Raw genomic sequence first — 16,785 nt, forward strand, 5'->3', positions numbered from 1 at the left:
ATTCACTTGTTCCCCTTATTGAGAACGTCCACCTTGCTTTTTCTTAGGTCCCTCTCACTGACGGAGAGTCTCCGCCAACTCTCTGAGCAGATTAACGGCATGGTCAATCAGGTAACGACTGGATTCTTCTGACTTTTCCTACTCGGCTATTTTTATGCCCCTTTGAAAGTGAAGTAACCAGCTCAGGGATTTTCAATAATTGCAGAGGTCTTAGCAGCCAGGCAATAAAACAAAAAAACGTTTTCATACTGGAAACTGTTGTGAATGGATCATGTGCTTAGTGGGAAGCGGGTGTGAGTGGGATATTGAGTCTCTCAGCTAAAAGATATGCAGTAGGCATTCTTGTAAAGAAGACGTGTGTCTTTCAGCATGCCAGTTTCTTCTCCTTTCTAATTAGAGGTGAGGTAATCATATTAGCAGCATGTGGCTCATGCCGTTCCAGGGTTGAAGGGACGAGGCCTCGTGTTTGTTTTTAAATGACCTGCAAGCAAAATGCAAGCACATAAAGAAGAAATATTCTAGCCCAGTCGGTGCCCTGTTGTGATAATTTTCTAGGAATTGGTTTCATGCAGTGGAGCATTTGAAAACGGTGCCCCCCCCACCTGCAGTCTAATGAAATCAGTCCTCTTGCAGTCCCATGAATAAAATCAGTCATGCCACCTCACTATCCCACCGTCTCTTTCCAAGCCCAGTGTGGATCCAGCCATGAAAGAAGCTACACTCTGGAGTTCCTTCCATCTTTATCACAAAGCACAATTTGCTGCTTCGGCGGTTTACTGAATCGTCTTCTGTCTTGCTGTGCCAGTTCTGACATGATTTACTTTGGTTCCCCTTTCTTCTCTACATGTGGTTTTCTGTAGCCTGGATAATTGTAGGAAGGGGGAGAAATCCTGCATTTTAGGGGTGAGTCTGAAGGGGTTGTCCTTCAGGTTCTTTCTCCAGTTGGCTGATTCTGTAGAAGTACCATCATCCTGCTGTTACGAGAATATCTTGCTGAAGCTAATGCTGATGTGCTAGTGGAATGTTTCTTGTGTGGTCCGTCAAACGTTGTGCTCACAGACTCCTATATCTTGCAGCCCACAGCTTATGTGAATGGGGAAAATGCCACGTCTTCCACAGACATGAAGGAGATGGCGGTAGGTCCTCAGCCCCAGGCTCTTCGCCCTTGCTTTGAATATTTCAGTAAAGTTTTCAGTGTCTGCTGTAGTAGTAAGAGCTGACTTGAAGACATGGGTCTGCCCCCTCGGCGAAGGAGTGCAAGATGCTCTTCCGTTCGGTGTTTGGAGGCCGCATGCACTGGCTTCTGGACTGGGCTTGAATGTATTCAAAACATGCCATTATTTTTGATTAAGCTGGGGCTGTTCAGCAAGTGTTTGAATCTATCGGTGGGGCCATCTTCTGTTTTTGTGGGGGAGAAGGACTACAAAGAAGCTCAGCTGTGATGTTCATCATTTTTTCTCTCTCTAATTATTTACCTGTTTCTTTCTTCCTCTACTCCCTTCCTTTTCCTGCTGTTTGCATGTGCCCATCAGACACGTTATCAGGAGCTGGCAGTAGCCCTAGACTCCAGCAATCTAACAAACAAACAGCTCAGTACAAAGATAGAGGAACTGGTAAGGAACAACCAGACCAGCATGCTTGGCCTTGTTTTGCTGCTCCTCTGTGCGTTCTGGGTGTCCGTCAGGTTCTTTCACGGTGCCACAAGCAAAGGTGTCGTTCGCATAGCAGGAACTCGTCATGGGTGCGTCTGTATCAGATTCAGAGTTTAAACATTGACTTTATACCCCTTGAACAAGCCTCTGCCTGCGCATTCTCATGACCTCTGTTTTGCAGCACACTTAAGGAGCACGGTGCCTGCATAGGCGTCTTCTGGGAGGATGTGAGAGGGTGCGACATTCCTGGCTAGTGTATCCTATAAAGCAGGAATGGGTAACTTGTCAGCTTACTCTCCAAAGCAAGCAAATATTTGAGACTGCCAGCAAGAGCAGTTGCTCTTGACCCAGTTCTGGCCGTTTACCACCAGCGTATTGCCCCGAGGGATTATCCCCGAGGGACTGTGGCCTGCAAGGGAGAAACGGGAGGCGGCAGCAACCAAAGAAGCGGGGTAGGTGCCGAGCAGGACGTAACTCCCGTAGCCGGCACGCTGCTCCAGCTCGGCGAGTCAGTTGCCGCATGCTTTGTGCCCTGTTTTTGGTTTGCTTGCTTTTTGTTGTGAGGGTGCAGGGAGCAGCAGGTGCATACCTGAGGTCCGGCCCCTCCTCCAGTGTGAAGTGCTGATGCACGTCACAAGCTGTCAGGTGCAGGAAAGGGCTGCCTCGAGAGATGCTTTGAGAAGGCCAGCTGCGCTTCCAGTTGTGGCTGGACCTTCGTAACATGAACGCGATAGGCTCTGTCCGCTTCAGCAGCGATGGGGAGCAAATGGGTTCGACTCAAGCATGGGGGCAGCACGTGACCATCTTTCCAGGACTTGTGGCACAGTGAGTGAGCCTGCTTGTCTTCTAGCTTGCATGGGGTGTCTCTGCTTCGCTCGCTCACTTTGCTGCCTTTTCCCTTCAGCTAGGAGTGTGTAAGGCCCATTTTTGCTCAGCCAAGTGCTGCATTGTTTAAAATGCTGCTCTCCTTCATTTCTTCCTCACCAGCTCATGGTATGTCCTCTCTTCATTTTCGCTGCATTGTTCTTTCCTTTGTATCCTCTGTGTGTGTGTGTGTGTGTGTGTGTGTGTGTGTGGTTTTTCCCCCCCTGTTGCTGCATTTCAGTGGATCACTGAAATGCATTGTATATCAGCACTGCCCACCAGTAGCTTTGCCGTGGCCTTTCACCAGGCAGGAGGCTGAAGGGCTCTTTTATTCATTGCAGGGAATTGTCCACTGAAAAAGCAAACCTGAACTCTATAATGAGGGGAATATGGAGCTTGTCCAGAAGCAGGAATTCGGGATAGATAAAAGGAAGTGCTGCTTCATGCAGCGTGTAGAGCTCCCTCCATTAGATGTCGTGATGGCCCCCGGTTTCCCCAGCTGTAAAGGGGGATTGGACAAATGCACGGAGGAGGAGGAGGAAACCGTACATGGCTACTAGTCCTGGGGCCGCTATGCCGCCGCCAGTATCAGAGGCACTCTACCTGTGTGAAGCAGTTGCTCAGGAACGTGGGGCTAGAGGGTGCTGTTGTGCCCGTGTCCTGCTTGGACAGCCGGCTGGTCACTGTGTGAACAGGATGCAAGACCAGGTGGGCGCTTGATAGGACCTTATGAGGTGGCGCTCATAACACCCTGGTGGTCCTGTATGCTGTTCTGCGCCAAGAAGTCTCACAACCACAGGATGCCACCTCCAGGTCTGTCTGCTGGTTTCCAGGGCCTGGTTTGGGCATAACAGTCAACACTGCTCTATCAGAGGGATAGCCAGCCTGGTCTTCACTGGATGTTTTGCACTATAACTCCCATAAGCCCCAGCCAGCATGGCCAGTAATCGGGGGTTATGGAAGTAGTGGTCCAAAACATCAGGGAGGCATCAGACTTCCTATTCTTGGTATGGTTAAGTGTATGTGTTTTGGGCTCATGAGCTCCCTCCCTTCTGCTGCAGCTGAGATAGTGCAATTCGAAACATTTGTTTCTGGATTCAGTTAACCCTAAACTGTGATTAATCTTAATTATGGTTAGTTGAATTAAGCTAGTTTCATAAATGATGGTTTGAAACTGGGTTGTTTCAGCTAAACATGGTGAAAACACACTGCAGTTTTCTGGGTTAGATTGAATGCTTAATTGTGGTTCTAAAGAAGAAGTGAATGCTTCCCATGATAATGAAACAAGACAGAGGAGTAAGGTGTGTATGAGCCCAAGGCAGCTTGTTTTGTAATGGTAAATTAAGTTTCTTTGGGGTTTCTTATTGCACTGATGCAGTTATCAGCAGAGAACTGAATGAAATTGATAGACCATGGTATATCTTATTGCATCTAAAGAATGCAAGTGGCTTAAAAGGAACCAGAAACTTTCAGATAGGCTGTAAACATATACTGACTTTCTATATGTCACAACCAAATTTTCTGGAGGTAGAATTACTTTTTGAGGTGCATACAGTGAGCTTTATGGGGAGATAATTGAGGTTGCAAGTCGCCTCATAGATCATAGCATAAAACTGGTAGGTTTCTGTGCCCTAATCCTAACCATGTTTTTTCCAACCTTGTCTTCAGATTTTTCTCCCGGAGCATGAGGGCAAATCTTGGCTCCCTTGTAAAAAGGGATTCCAAAGGTTATGTGTTTCATCGGATCTGAGTTCCTAGTCAAAAGTACAGGCTTTCAGTTGCCCGGTTTTAGGTGTGAAGGAGGAAGAGCGACAAGGAGGAGGTGGGAGACCAGGGCTCACCAAAGCATGTCCTGATGCTCACCAGTGACTTCCTGCTGCGTCCGAATGGGAATGCTGTCCCCTGCTGCAGTGGCCTCCCCCCCCTTGTGCGCTGCCCCACAGAAGGTGCTCCCCTCTCCCCAGCCATTCACGTGCGTTTAGCCTTCCCTGCTGTACAAGCACTCTGCACCTCTGCTATAAGCCAGCACATTCGTTTTACCTCTTGGCTCATCTATTGGGGTGTTGCACGCGTTTGCTTCATATTTTGATAGACTGCAGGATCAGGGGTTGCCCTGTGTTGTCAGAAAGAGAAACGTACCCATTCAAGAAAAAAAAAATACCCAAGAGGTTTGTTGTTACCTCATTTCTCCCAGAATGATCAACGTTTCCCTGAACTATTTCGGAGGCTGCTTTTCAGCAGCCAAGTACTGGCTGTGATGAACTTTCCAGCTTGATTGTATAGAAGTGCCTCCCTGTGAAAGAGATCTATGTAGCACCAGCATTTTATATGAAGTGGTATCTGCATAATGCTGGGCCTCTTCTGTCTTAATTATTGTATTAAGCTGCCCTTGATAAAGGTAGACAGTAGCTTTTTATCATGAGAGTGGAGCAAGGGAAGACTAGTCACTGAATTCAGATATGCTGTTGTTTGCATTTATGCCAGGCCTCCAAGGTGTGTTGCTTTTAACTGTGTGGCCTTTCCGAAGCATCGCAACAAGTTGAGGGAAGCTGGAAGCCCAGGTTAATATTAATGGATTAATTTTATTTCTTCTGCAGAAACAGCAGAACCAAGAGACTATGAATCAGCTGGAGAAGGTAATATACTCTGCTCTGGAGACAGACATAAATCTAAATTCTAAATCCTTAGTATCAGAGACAGAGCCTTGGTTCTAAAGGAAGTAAAAACCAAATGGAGCCAAACTCATATCTTGGATTTTAGGAAAGCCAGTTTTAATAAATTCAGAATAACGCTAAGCAAAGTCACATGGCAACTGGCTCTTATGAGAGAATCCAAGATGGGTGGGAATTTTTTAAAAAGGAAATTCTAAAGGCACGATCACAATTCCAACAGGGAAAACGGGTAGAAGACAACAGAAGAAACCCCTGTGGCTTCACAAAAAGCTTGGAGATTTTGAAAACAAAAATGGGCCTGTATAGGAAGTGGAAGGCAGGCTAGCCTGCACAGGAAGAATACAGGCAGGTAGCGCGGCATTGCAGGATAGTGTCACGAGGGCTGAAGCTAGGAATGGACCGAGGCTGGCAAGGGGTGCTAAAAAGGCCTGCTTCAGGTAGTGCCACGGTAAAAGACAGAGGAGAGAAATGGGGGCCGAACTACTCGGGGTAGACGGCAAAATGATAACATGACAAAGCAAAAGCAGCCGTGCCCCGTTCCTACTCTGGCTCATTCTTCTTGCAAAATAAGGTCTGTGACATTCCTGAGGAAGGGAAGCGTAAGCTGAGGGACCGGGATGGCAGCTCAAGTTTGATAGGCAAATGGCCAAGGATCATCTGATTGGGTTGAATGAGTTCGTATCTCCAGAACCTGATGAAATCCATCCTAGAATCATGAAGGAATTCTCTTTGAGAGGTCATGGAGTGTAGAGGAAGTGCCAGATGACTGCAGAAGTGCTCAGGTTGTCCCCATCTTCAAGAAAGGGAAAAAGGAAACTGGGAACTACAGACCAGTCAGCCTGACAGCAACCGCTGGGAAAATTCTGGAGCAGATTATAAAGCAGCCAGTCTGCAAGCACTTTGAAAGAGTGCAGTGATTAGTAGAAGGCAACATGGATTTCTCAAGAACGAATCCTGCCGGACTAATCTGATTTCATGTCTTGGCCGGGTCTCTTCTCTGATGGACTGTAGAAATGTTGTGGACATAATCTGTCTTGACTTCAACAAAGCTACTGACAAAGTGACCCATGATTAGCAAACTAGCCAAACTAGCTTGGGCTTGATAGGTCGGAACGCTAGGCTGAAAACAACAGAATGAAATTCAGTAGGAACAAATGCCGTGCTTTGCACCTAGCCGAAAGAAACCGAATGCATCGTTACAAGAAGGGGAATACTTAGCTCAATGATACTGCAAATGAGCAGGATCTTGGAATTGGCTGGAGAGTGCACTACATAATGCTGCGAAGATTAAATTTTGGTGATACAGGAAGCAAGCCGACAGTATGGTTTTCGTGTTGCTATGTCTGCTTTGTATTTCCTCAGGAAAAGAAGGGGTTTGAACAGAAATTTGCAAAAGAGCAAGCTGCATTGCGAGAACAGTTACAGGTACTTAACCCCCCCCCCCCCCCCGCAAACCGTATTTTGTTTCATCCCCCAGTTAGTTCTCTTGTTGTTTGGTATTTAGGGAAAGGCATGCACTGTTAATGATCTGTCTTTTTAGTGTCTGCGGGGACAGCGAGGGGCTGAGCGATAGCCCCCATTCATTCATCTGTCCTGTGCTCTATTTGAAGGTCCACATTCAAACCATCGGAATCCTGGTTTCTGAGAAATCTGAGCTGCAGACAGCTCTTGTGCATACACAGCAGGCCGCTCGACAGAAGGCTGGTAGGCAATACCTTGAGACTTCTGACTCGCAAATCGGAATGCTCTTCAGCCTCGGAGGAGATCATAGCGTTGCTTTAGCGAACATAGAAGGAATTTTTACACCACCGTTGATGGTTCATTGTTCTTTAAAGAAGCCCATAGATGTTCCCCAAAGCGCAAACATGTGTTGTAGGACTGCCAAGGGAGGGATAGGGTTCCACCCCTCTTTTAGCAGTCTGCTACATTTCTGCGATGGGCGTGGAGGAAGGGGCTTCTGGGAGCCTGCTTGCTTTCTATCTCGGGTTCCTGTGATACAGGGAGTGACTTATCCCTCCCCTCCAGCCTTGCGCTCTCACCTGTCTGCTCTTCCTTGTCACTGGCCTCTACCATGCCAACCTTTAATTTTCAAAGCAGGCAGTAGATACATCACATGCCTCTTTGTTGTTGTCTTCATGATTGTTTTTTGAGTACTAAATGTGTTCACCTCCTAATTGTGTTAAAGTCAGGTTTGTTATTACTTGTCCCGAAAGCACCAGCGTGTTTCTTTTCTATTCTAAAAGTATGTTGTCATGTGCTCAGAGCAGGCCAATGCCACATCCATTCAACCGGCTCCTTAGTGCTAAGCATTTTCCCCTGTGGTTTTTCAGGGCAGCTTCTTTGCACTTACTGCAATCCTATTTTTTCATGGTGGGGAGAGGGGAACTATCAAGTGGTGGTCAGATCAAATTCTGGTCTCCTCACCTTGTTTCCAATGGACAGGAGAAGCCGAGGACCTCGCCGCTCGGTTGCAGTCCTCTCGTCAAAGGATATCTGAGGTGGAGCACACGCTTTCCTCCCTCTCTACACAGCAGAAACAGGCAGAGAAAGTAAGACTGTCCTGTATGCATTTGTCATTTTCCCTGTCATCTCTCTTACCCTCAGTACTTTTGCAGGTGGCATTAGAATTTTCCCACCGCGTCCACCAAATTGACAACATCTTCCCGGAAGACATTTAAAATACACAGTTCAAAGCCTGCCGGCTTTGTTTAGCTCCGTAGAGTTGGCACTTGGCTTTGCTACCCCTGCCAAATTCAAACTGGACCTCTGCCAGGGAGGCCGAATGCCGGGCTCAGTCAGAGAGCCAGTTTGGCATCCAGCTGCCACCCGCTCTGTCTCACGTCCAGCTCCTAGCATCACTTTGTGCAGGTGGAGCCCCCCCCCCCCTTGCGTGAGATGCCGGTTTAGCTCTGTTGCCCCCGCCGTAACCAGATCTGGAACCCCGGAAGCCTTCCTGCTGTGGCTTCATTTAAAAGATGCCTGACGGGGCTGAGAGGAAGTGCCTTTTGCGGTCTGAATTTTGCTTTTGCTGGAGTTAGCTGGCAGATGTGCCCTGTTTTAAGATTCTCGTGGGGTGTGTGCGTGCATGGTGGGTAGAGGGCGCGTGCCAATAATACCTACCAACACATTACTGGAATAACGGAATCATTTACAGGCTTCTTATAGAGGGCTGGCACAACTGGAGTGGATTGCAGATTTTGAATGTCGTGGCCTGTGCAGGCAGGGAGGGAAAGCTGCATGGAGCAGGGGGTTATTTGGCCAGGAGGAATGACAGGAGCAGAAACTGGTCACACACTGGGAATTTTTTGGAGAGTTTTGGGGTATTGGACAGTACACCAGTGCTATAAATAAATAGTAAAAATAAATAAAACTGTCAGTGCACGATCAGGCAAATGCTGTTTGCCCTTCACCTACTTTTGTGAAGGCTCCAGGTGGGGACGGGTGCAAATTGCTACTTCTGGCACTTGGAAGCAAATGGTGGATGCTGAAGAATGAGTGACCCTAAAGAGCACTGCAAGATCGCAGGAACCTGGACTCCAGAGCTCACTCACAGATTCATGTGCATTTTCTTGTTGGCAGCATAACAAAGAGCTGGCAAAGGAACGAGACGCTCTGAAACTGGAAGTCTACAAGCAGAGGTGAGGCTTGCGATTCTCGGTGCAACGTTGCCATCACTGGTGTTTTCCTGGCAGGCTCTCCCCTCGTGCAGCAGAAAAGAAATGGTGAAAGTTGTGGTTCCAGTGCACACTGACTCTCCCATTGATATTAGCCCATGTGTGTGTTTTCTAGCAAAAGTGGCGATGAACTCAAGCAGCAGAACTCTGAACTGTCGGAAAAGCTACGCAGCCTGATCTCTGAGAACTCGGCCATGAAGCTGGATGTGGAAGATCTGCACAAGAAACTTGAAATGGCTGAGCTGATGATTCAGCAGGTGACTTGCTACTTTGTCAGAGACGTTGCCTTTTGCATGACATTCTTGTCACAGCAAAGCGTAAGAGTAATTTCTTGACTAGGCAGTTCTGTGTCTCTTCATCCCAAAACTTCTAAATGAATCTGCTGTCGATACAATGGGATCTAAGTTAAAAGGCACTGTAGAAGCATGGAAACCCCTCTTGTGGATTGCCGAAATGTTAGAGCGGTGGAAGAATGAGAAGCAGCTCAGAATTCCCAGGGTTTGCTGTAACTAGCGATTTGGTTCTTCTCCAGTTTGCGAGCCAGCCAGGCGTGCCAGATGCCAGTCAACAGATGCAGATGGCGCTGGAAGAAAGAGCAAATTTAGAGACACAAATTGCTCAGGTATGAGGACTCTCAGGAGATCCCCTGGCTCCAATGCAGCCCTTTGTGGCAGGCAGGGGGAGCCGGCAGCCACAGCAGGTTCTCTTGGTGCCATTCCCAGGCGCCCTGGCTTCTCCCCAAGGCTTGGCTTATGCCTGCTTTTTCCCTTCCTTGCTGAGCAGCTGTCGGAGTCACTGCAGCAACTTCAGGCTGAACGGGATCAGTATGTCCACAAGCTGAAGGAGGAAGGCGGAGTTTGGCAGCAGCGAGTCCAGATGCTTTCTGAGCAGGTAAGTGCTGCAGCTGCTCTTCCATTGCTGGAGCAGCGGCAATAAGGAATTCTTTGGGCATCGTGATGATTTTGAGGGTTTGGGAGTGCTAAATTTTCATGTGAAACGGGGCAGCAACAGCGGCCGTTCCTTCTGTTTTTTCCTCTGGTGCAGGTCTGTGCTTTGACTGAAGAAAAGGACCTAAATGTCACTCGCATTCAGGAGCTGGAGGCCAACTTGTCTGAGTTGCTCAGCAGTCAGTCTGGTAAGAAAGAGGGTTCGGAACTGCAGGAACAAGGCCGTCTCTCGCGTGGAGACATTCGACTCGTACGTGGGTTTGCAGGAGTCCCTGCTGGGCCACAAGCGAGATGCCTTTCTCTCTCTGCCCTGGTTCCCCAGCAGTGAAGCCCCAGGAAGGCGAGCTGGGCCCTGCTGCCGGGCCCACAGAAGCTGAGCTGCGCTTGCAAGGGGAGCTCGCCCAGCTGCAGAAGGAGAAGCAGGAGCTCCAGGAGCAGTGCCAAGTCCAGGTGCGAGACAACCAGCAGCTGAGCCGCCTCAATCAGGAGCAGGAGGAGCGGCTGCAGGAGTTGGAGAAGGCGCTGCAGCGCTACAGCGAAGAGGCCGTGGACAGGCACCAGATCCTGGAGGACATGCAGAGCGACAAGGCCACCATCAGCCGGGCCATGGCTCAGAACCGGGAGCTGAAGGAGCAGCTCGCCGAGTTGCAGAACGGGTTTGTCAAATTGGTGCGTCCCTTCTCAGAAGACGAGCGATGGCTCTGTCTGTTGGCCAGCCAGGGGGCCTTCTCCCCGCTTTGCTCCACTAGGAACACATGGATGCGAAACAGAGGCCATGAGGCGCAAGGGGAGCCTTGTGCATAAGTTGCTCAGCTTGCTCTCTCCCTTGCACCAGTTCGCTTTGTCACGGCTCGCCCTTTTCCCTGTTTGTCTGGAGGGGCCCGCCTCATCTTCCCGTCCCCAAGACTGCTGTTGTCTTGTGCTGCTTCTGCCTTGTCCTTGGGTTTCCATGCAAATCTCATTTTACGCTTTCTCTGACGCACAGCGTACAAGCTGCTTTTCCTCATGGTTGCAGAAAGGTGAACAATTCCATGCTCGTGAACTTTACAACAAGGATGGGCAGCTTGTCGTCCTCCAGATTTTTTTGCCATAGCCCTGCCATCCCTCACTAGGGCTGATAGGAGTTGGGAGGGCCACAGGCTGCCCTGTGGGGAAGGTGGCTAGTGTGTGTCCCTAGCGATTAAATGAATGAGCCCTTGGTTTGAAAAGCAAGGGGATGTACCATGCAGCAAGACGCTTTAACCTGCATCTCTTCTGGAGCATTCTCTGTGAGGGCTCATTCTGTCTTCTCAAAGACGTGTTTCTTGTTGTAATTAAATGCACGGTTGCTGCCGTACTGTACAGCGCAGAATGCCACCTTACCGTAGCCATCATGCCCTGGTTTCATGATTCTTTCTATAAAGTAGCTTCCTATGTGCAGAAATGCATAGAAAGCGTGCGCTCATGGTAAATGTGCTTATGTCACTGCTTTTTCGTGTTTCCCAGCTCTCAGCCTAGAGCTCTTGGTGCAGCTCCACCCCCTCTAGGTCTTCAGCGGGGCTGGGGGGTGCCCCCGAACTGCAGGCGCAGCCTCCTCACACCCAGCATGGCGCTTGGAGCTCTTGCCTGCCCTGACGCTGCCCCGTCCCTCTGTGTCTTTGCAGACCAACGAGAACATGGAGGTGACCAGTGCCTTGCAGTCAGAGCAGCACGTGAAGAAGGAGCTGGCCAAGAAGATTGGGCAGTTGCAGGAGAAGCTGGCCGAGCTCAAGGAGATGGTAATTCTTCACTTGAGGGCAGGGCTGGCCACAGGGCATGCCCTGGTGGAATCGAGTGCGAGCAGGCACCGCGAGGATTGCTGCGCGGGGAGACCAAGCGCCTCCCGCCAGGCCTTCGGCCCAAGATGAGCAGCTTCAGGGCTGGCTTAGGAAACTGGTCTGACAGGGCGTAAAGTCAGGCCACATCGCCCAACTTCCTGACCGGAATGTAGGGGAACACGGGCAAGGTCTCCTCTACCCAGCAGGCTTTGCAAATGCACCTCTTGGGTCGAGGGGATCTTACCAGGCATCGAGGCTGCTGGGATCCAGCACGTGATGTCCAGCAGCTCTGCAGCTGCAAACCATTTTATGTTTGGAAGCATGAGGCTGGGCAAAGCGATGTGCTGACTTCCTTGCCTGCTTTCTAGTTCTTCGATGGTTGCATCCTGTTTACCCCAGGCTGGTGCTGTTACATTTTTTCATGGTTGTCCTTTGACAACTTCGTTAGCGGAGAGAAGCAGAGGAAGGTTCACAGAAGTTGTGCCAGCCGCTGTTGTACGCGAACGTCCATGACAAGAGCTAGACTTGTATCAGCACCGAAGGAGATGCCCCACTGCTTCAGCAAGATGCCTGGGAAGGCATGCTTAGACCTCTCCCTCAGTGGAGGCTTTCTGTTGCCAGACCCCAGCCTCTCCCTGTGCTTTGGACAGCATTCTGTTCCCCTGCCCTTCCACAACTGGTTGTGGGGTGTGGAGGGTTCTGCTTTGCTTCCACCACTGCCCTGTCTGCCTAGCCTGGCTTCAGGAAGCTTTTGGGCAGGACCCCTGTCATTTGAAAGTTCTGAGGATATCAGTGAAGGATTCAGTAGATTGGAAGCCAAGCTAGAGACGGGAGCAGCAGATAGGGCTGTTGAAATCACTTTCCAAGGCTGGTTCCTTGGAAAGCCCCAGGGTGGGGAGGCCAGCCCATCCTCTGACCCTGCTTCTCTGCTGCTTTAAGCTGTTAAGGACGGGAGTCTCTTTAAAGAGGCAGAGCAGGGATGTGACTGTGTGAGAGCTTGCTTGTGTTGCTTCCTGGGAGGAGCCGGTTTAGTACAGCTCACACCTCCTCTACGCTGCAGTCATAGAAGAAGGAAGCCTTTACTTTAAGGGGGGAAATGAATAGCCTGCTGGGTGCTGTTATCGAGTCTCTCATGTGGATGGAATCTTTGCCAGGAGACAACAGTGCTCAGAAAAATTAGTTTGGGTGGCAGGGGAGATGTGGGCAGGGGGAAGGGCTCAGCCTGCCCTGGTGTAGGTTGTGCTGCCTTCACACCTGCCTGCATCCTAGGCAGTTCCGTGCATCCACCTGTGGGGCTGAGGAGGGGAAACCTCCTGGCCAGGAATCTGATACCCTCCTTGTTCCTCTGGCCTCGGTTCAAGGTGGCTCAGAAGACGCAGGAGGCGCAGACATGTCAGGAGCAGCGGGACCAGTACTACACCCACCTCCAGCAGTACACCGCAGCCTACCAGCAGCTAGCCGCCGAGAAGGAGGAGTTGCACAAGCAGTATCTTCTTCAAACACAGCTCATGGATCGCCTGCAGCACGAGGAGGTTCAGGGCAAAGTGACTGCTGAGATGCACTTTAAAGAGCTGCAGCAGGCAAAGGTGCGGGCTGGGGAGGGCGGGGCTGCTGGGCAGGATTGTGGAAGCCAAGCTGGATCGGGTCTCGGAGGGTCCCGTTGGGAGTGGCTTCAGCCCGCTGTGAGGGAGGCTTGGCATAATGGCTGAGCAGGTCCACCTCACGCACACTCTGTTGCGACTGGCAGCTGGTTCTGTCTTCGGGAACGATGGACACAGTCTTGGGTGTGGTGGTGTGATTCAGTGTAATTCGGTGCCATTTGCTGTCCCGGTGCAAAGACGCACGCATGACGGTGGTGGTGCGTGATCCGGTCTATTTAAGTGTAGTCCAGGCCTGGAATCGCTGTGGCAAAAGAAGCTAAAAATAAAACATCCATTGCTTCTTTCTTGAAGGAAAGCCTGGAGATGTTTGCCAAAGAAAACAAAGAGTTGCAGGCCCATGTCAGCCAACTGCTGGAAGAACTGGATGCAAAGATGCTTCCCAGGGCACAAGGTGAGCTGGTTTTCCCTCGGCAGGAAGCCAGTAAAGCTGATCCTAGCAAGATGTTCTGACTCTTCCATGCACCTCCTTCTGCTCGTAGGGGACGGAGTGGAAACCGAAGAGGCTGCAGAGGACCGGGAGACTCTTCCACTCAGCATCCCAGAGGATTTTGAAAGCAGGGAGGAAATGGTGAGCACCCAGCAAATCGATTCTGGAGCAGGTACACTTGAGCTGGGGATGGGAAGATCAGGCGGGAACGTCTTGGAAGTTCTGAGATGCTGCAGCTGTGGAATTCTGGTCAAGGAGTTGTGGCTGCGCACTGACTTTCAACATCCTTCCCAGCACCACTATCCATTTCTGAACTTACCGTGCAGTTGCTGTAACTTGCATTAATAATTTTTGTGCTTTTGAAAGACCTCCACGGCAAGGGAGGACCTGGGGTGTAGCTGTTCTTTGGGGCTCTCAATAAACTTCAGAGCGAGGTCATATGCACAGGACCCTGGTTAAAGGAGCTATAAATAGACATCTGACAAAATCCCCACCATCTTCCTGCTGCCTGTTAGCATTTGTGGCCTGAATGTCCTTATTAAACAGGTGTAATTCATCATATGGGCCCCGGGAGACATTTTGGGGGATTGAACAAAACCTTTATGCTAAAGCGCAGTGTACGGAACTGCATTTTAGGTCGCTTTCTTGACATCTGCCATGTCCCAAGTGGAGACGGAGCGTGAGGAGATGAGGCAGCAAGTGGCTGAGCAGAAGCGGCAATGCAGAGGCCTCCTGCAGCAAATGGCGTTCCTGCGGAAGGAGCAGCAGCTGTCTGCCACTTTGGGAGGAGGTAAACACACGCTGTGCATGGGCGCGGGGAGCCAGGCATGGCTATTTTAATTAAAGTCACGTTTATTTAAATGTTGTTTTAATTAATTGCGGATTTATTTATTGGTTTTAAATTATTATGCCAGGATGTTTCCAGTTTTTATGTATTTGTATTGATATTTATTTATTGGAAGCCACCCCGAGGCTTATGTGAAGGGGGCAGCATAGAAGAATCCCAAATAAATAAATATATTTCTGGGCCAGCAGGACAGGCACTCTGTAGCTTGAGGCACAGGCTTACTCTGCATCCTCTCACGTCAAATTGCCTGACCTTTTCCAGGTTCCGTCGCAGACTCCGTTCCAGTAGAAGTACACGAAGCCTTAAAAAGCGCCATGGAGAAGTTGCAGGTGAGTGTCTGGGGCCGCTGAGGCCCACGAGCCCCGGAGGGAGTGCAAGCGCTGGTTTACCCACCATGCTTTGCTGCACTTGATGAGGGGGCAGGCAGGTTCATGTGAAGGTCTCTTCGGTTCATGGGTCCCTGGCTTGGCCGTTGGGTGGGAAATGGGCTTCTGTGCATCGCTTGTGGTCGCCTCGTGGCACGTAAAGACTGCTGATCAGCAAGGCCTCACAGCTGTAACTCTCTCTCCATCCCCCAAAATGAATGCAAGTCACACTGGATCAGCTTCTCACCATGGCCGAGGTCTCTTCCCTCCCTCTCTGCCCTGGTCCTTTTTTCAGGCGGTGGGCCCTTCAGAATCACTGCCTTTTAAATCAGACAATTCTGTATGGCAACATCAAGGGGAGCAGAAACCATTCGCTGGTGCTTAAATCACGAAAGGTGATTTGGTGCCTTCTGCAACATTTGGAGAGAGGTGCACTTAGGGCAGGGATGAGAAACCCGCCGTTCTCCAAGATGTTGGACTGCAGTTCATATCACTCCTTGCCATGGACTGTGCTGGCTGGGGCAGATGGGAGGTGCTGTCCAATAACGTCTGGAGAACCACAGGTCACCCACTCCTGGTGTCCGAGATCCGTTATGAAACCTCTGGAGCCTTCTGCCGCCTTCTCCTGGAAAGCAGCGACAAATTTCCCCCTTTGCTGGAGCAGTTAGACCTGTGTGGGCAGAAAGACCCTGTCACTTCCTTTTCCCCGAAATGAGCTCCTTCAGTGTCCAGGAGAACTGGCCAGGAGCCTGCATCCTGCCGTATCTGTCGGAGCACTCCTGATTTGGATGTCTGGCTAGGGCCCTGCCAGCTGCTATGCCAGGAAGGGCTCTGATTGTTGGCCCTTGCATTTTTAGTCCCGATTCACAGAGCTGATGCTTGAGAAGGCAGAGCTGAAAGACCGAGTAGAAGAGCTGGAGCACCGCTGTATACAGTTGTCTGGAGAAACGGACACTATAGGTGAGACGAACAGAATGCCCTCCCGGCTCCCTGTTTGGACAGAAGGCGACTCCCAATTCGGGCCCTTAGCTGTTTTCACTGTGTCGCTTGCTTATCAGCGTTGATTGATTTATTTCTATGCTGTTCACGTTTTGTCTTAAAGTCACCTTGTAAACTGCCCTGGCATAGGAAGGACAGTATAGAAAGTACTTTCTGTTCTGTTCTGTTCTTTCTTTCACGGCTGCACGTGAATGTGAGCGCACCGCCACTGTGCTGTGCTGTGCCTGCCCAGCCTCAGTCCTCTCTCCTGTGCTCTAGGCGAGTACATTGCCCTGTACCAGAGCCAAAGGGCTATCCTGAAGCAGCGCCATCGGGAGAAGGAAGAGTACATCAGCCGACTGGCCCAGGACAAGGAGGAAATGAAGGTGAGCGAGGGGCCTGCCGCCCGAGGGATGTCTGCTGTTGAAAAGGGCAGTGTGTGTTGCATGGGCAGGGCGAACCGAGCTGGGTCCATTTTCCTCTCCAGATGAAGTTGCTGGAACTCCAGGAGCTGGTGATGCGCTTGGTTAGCGAGAGGAACGAATGGTACATGAAGTACATGGAGGTGACGCAGGGTGCGGTGCCTCAGTTGACCCCAGGGAGTGAAGCTGCTGTTCTGGCGGAGAGGCGCCTGGAGCTGAGTGCCACTGATGCTGAAGGTGAGCGGCTGGGGAGCGGGGAGGAGCCGGACTGCTAGGCGTTTTGAGAAGGGCCTTCTCCAGACTGGCGCCCTGTGGATGTCGCAGGCTGCAACCCCCACCTGTCCCCGCCAGCGCAGTCGGTGGCCCTGCTGGCTGGTGCTGGTGTGCATGGCAGTCCTGCACATCCGCAGGGCTTCAGGCTGTGGAAAGCTGGACTGGAGGAGCCGTTCCAGAATTTGCCCCTGGAGCGTGGCGGTGGCC

General features: G+C 50.6%; 1 protein-coding gene across 5 annotated transcripts in view; it reads left to right on the plus strand.

Annotated features, from left to right (window-relative positions):
• Positions 1-16,785, plus strand: part of GOLGA2 (golgin A2) — a 35,428-nt gene that overhangs the window by 16,504 nt on the left and 2,139 nt on the right. For 3 of the 5 annotated variants that reach the window (XM_044440109.1, XM_044440108.1, XM_044440111.1), the window contains 22 exons: positions 48-111; positions 1,077-1,136; positions 1,533-1,613; positions 5,114-5,152; positions 6,551-6,613; positions 6,799-6,892; positions 7,631-7,737; positions 8,768-8,826; positions 8,978-9,119; positions 9,395-9,484; positions 9,646-9,753; positions 9,907-9,997; positions 10,132-10,478; positions 11,453-11,566; positions 12,967-13,191; positions 13,558-13,657; positions 13,746-13,834; positions 14,330-14,483; positions 14,802-14,869; positions 15,763-15,865; positions 16,163-16,269; positions 16,371-16,542. In XM_044440109.1, coding sequence (XP_044296044.1) covers positions 48-111; positions 1,077-1,136; positions 1,533-1,613; positions 5,114-5,152; positions 6,551-6,613; positions 6,799-6,892; positions 7,631-7,737; positions 8,768-8,826; positions 8,978-9,119; positions 9,395-9,484; positions 9,646-9,753; positions 9,907-9,997; positions 10,132-10,478; positions 11,453-11,566; positions 12,967-13,191; positions 13,558-13,657; positions 13,746-13,834; positions 14,330-14,483; positions 14,802-14,869; positions 15,763-15,865; positions 16,163-16,269; positions 16,371-16,542 — 2,477 coding nt within the window. The remainder of the gene's footprint in view (positions 1-47; positions 112-1,076; positions 1,137-1,532; positions 1,614-5,113; positions 5,153-6,550; positions 6,614-6,798; positions 6,893-7,630; positions 7,738-8,767; positions 8,827-8,977; positions 9,120-9,394; positions 9,485-9,645; positions 9,754-9,906; positions 9,998-10,131; positions 10,479-11,452; positions 11,567-12,966; positions 13,192-13,557; positions 13,658-13,745; positions 13,835-14,329; positions 14,484-14,801; positions 14,870-15,762; positions 15,866-16,162; positions 16,270-16,370; positions 16,543-16,785) is intronic. The other 2 variants (XM_044440107.1, XM_044440110.1) reach the window with 2 other exon arrangements.

The sequence above is a fragment of the Varanus komodoensis genome, unplaced genomic scaffold (assembly GCF_004798865.1).
Source record: "Varanus komodoensis strain SLA01 unplaced genomic scaffold, ASM479886v1 scaffold36, whole genome shotgun sequence".
NCBI lineage: Eukaryota > Metazoa > Chordata > Lepidosauria > Squamata > Varanidae > Varanus > Varanus komodoensis.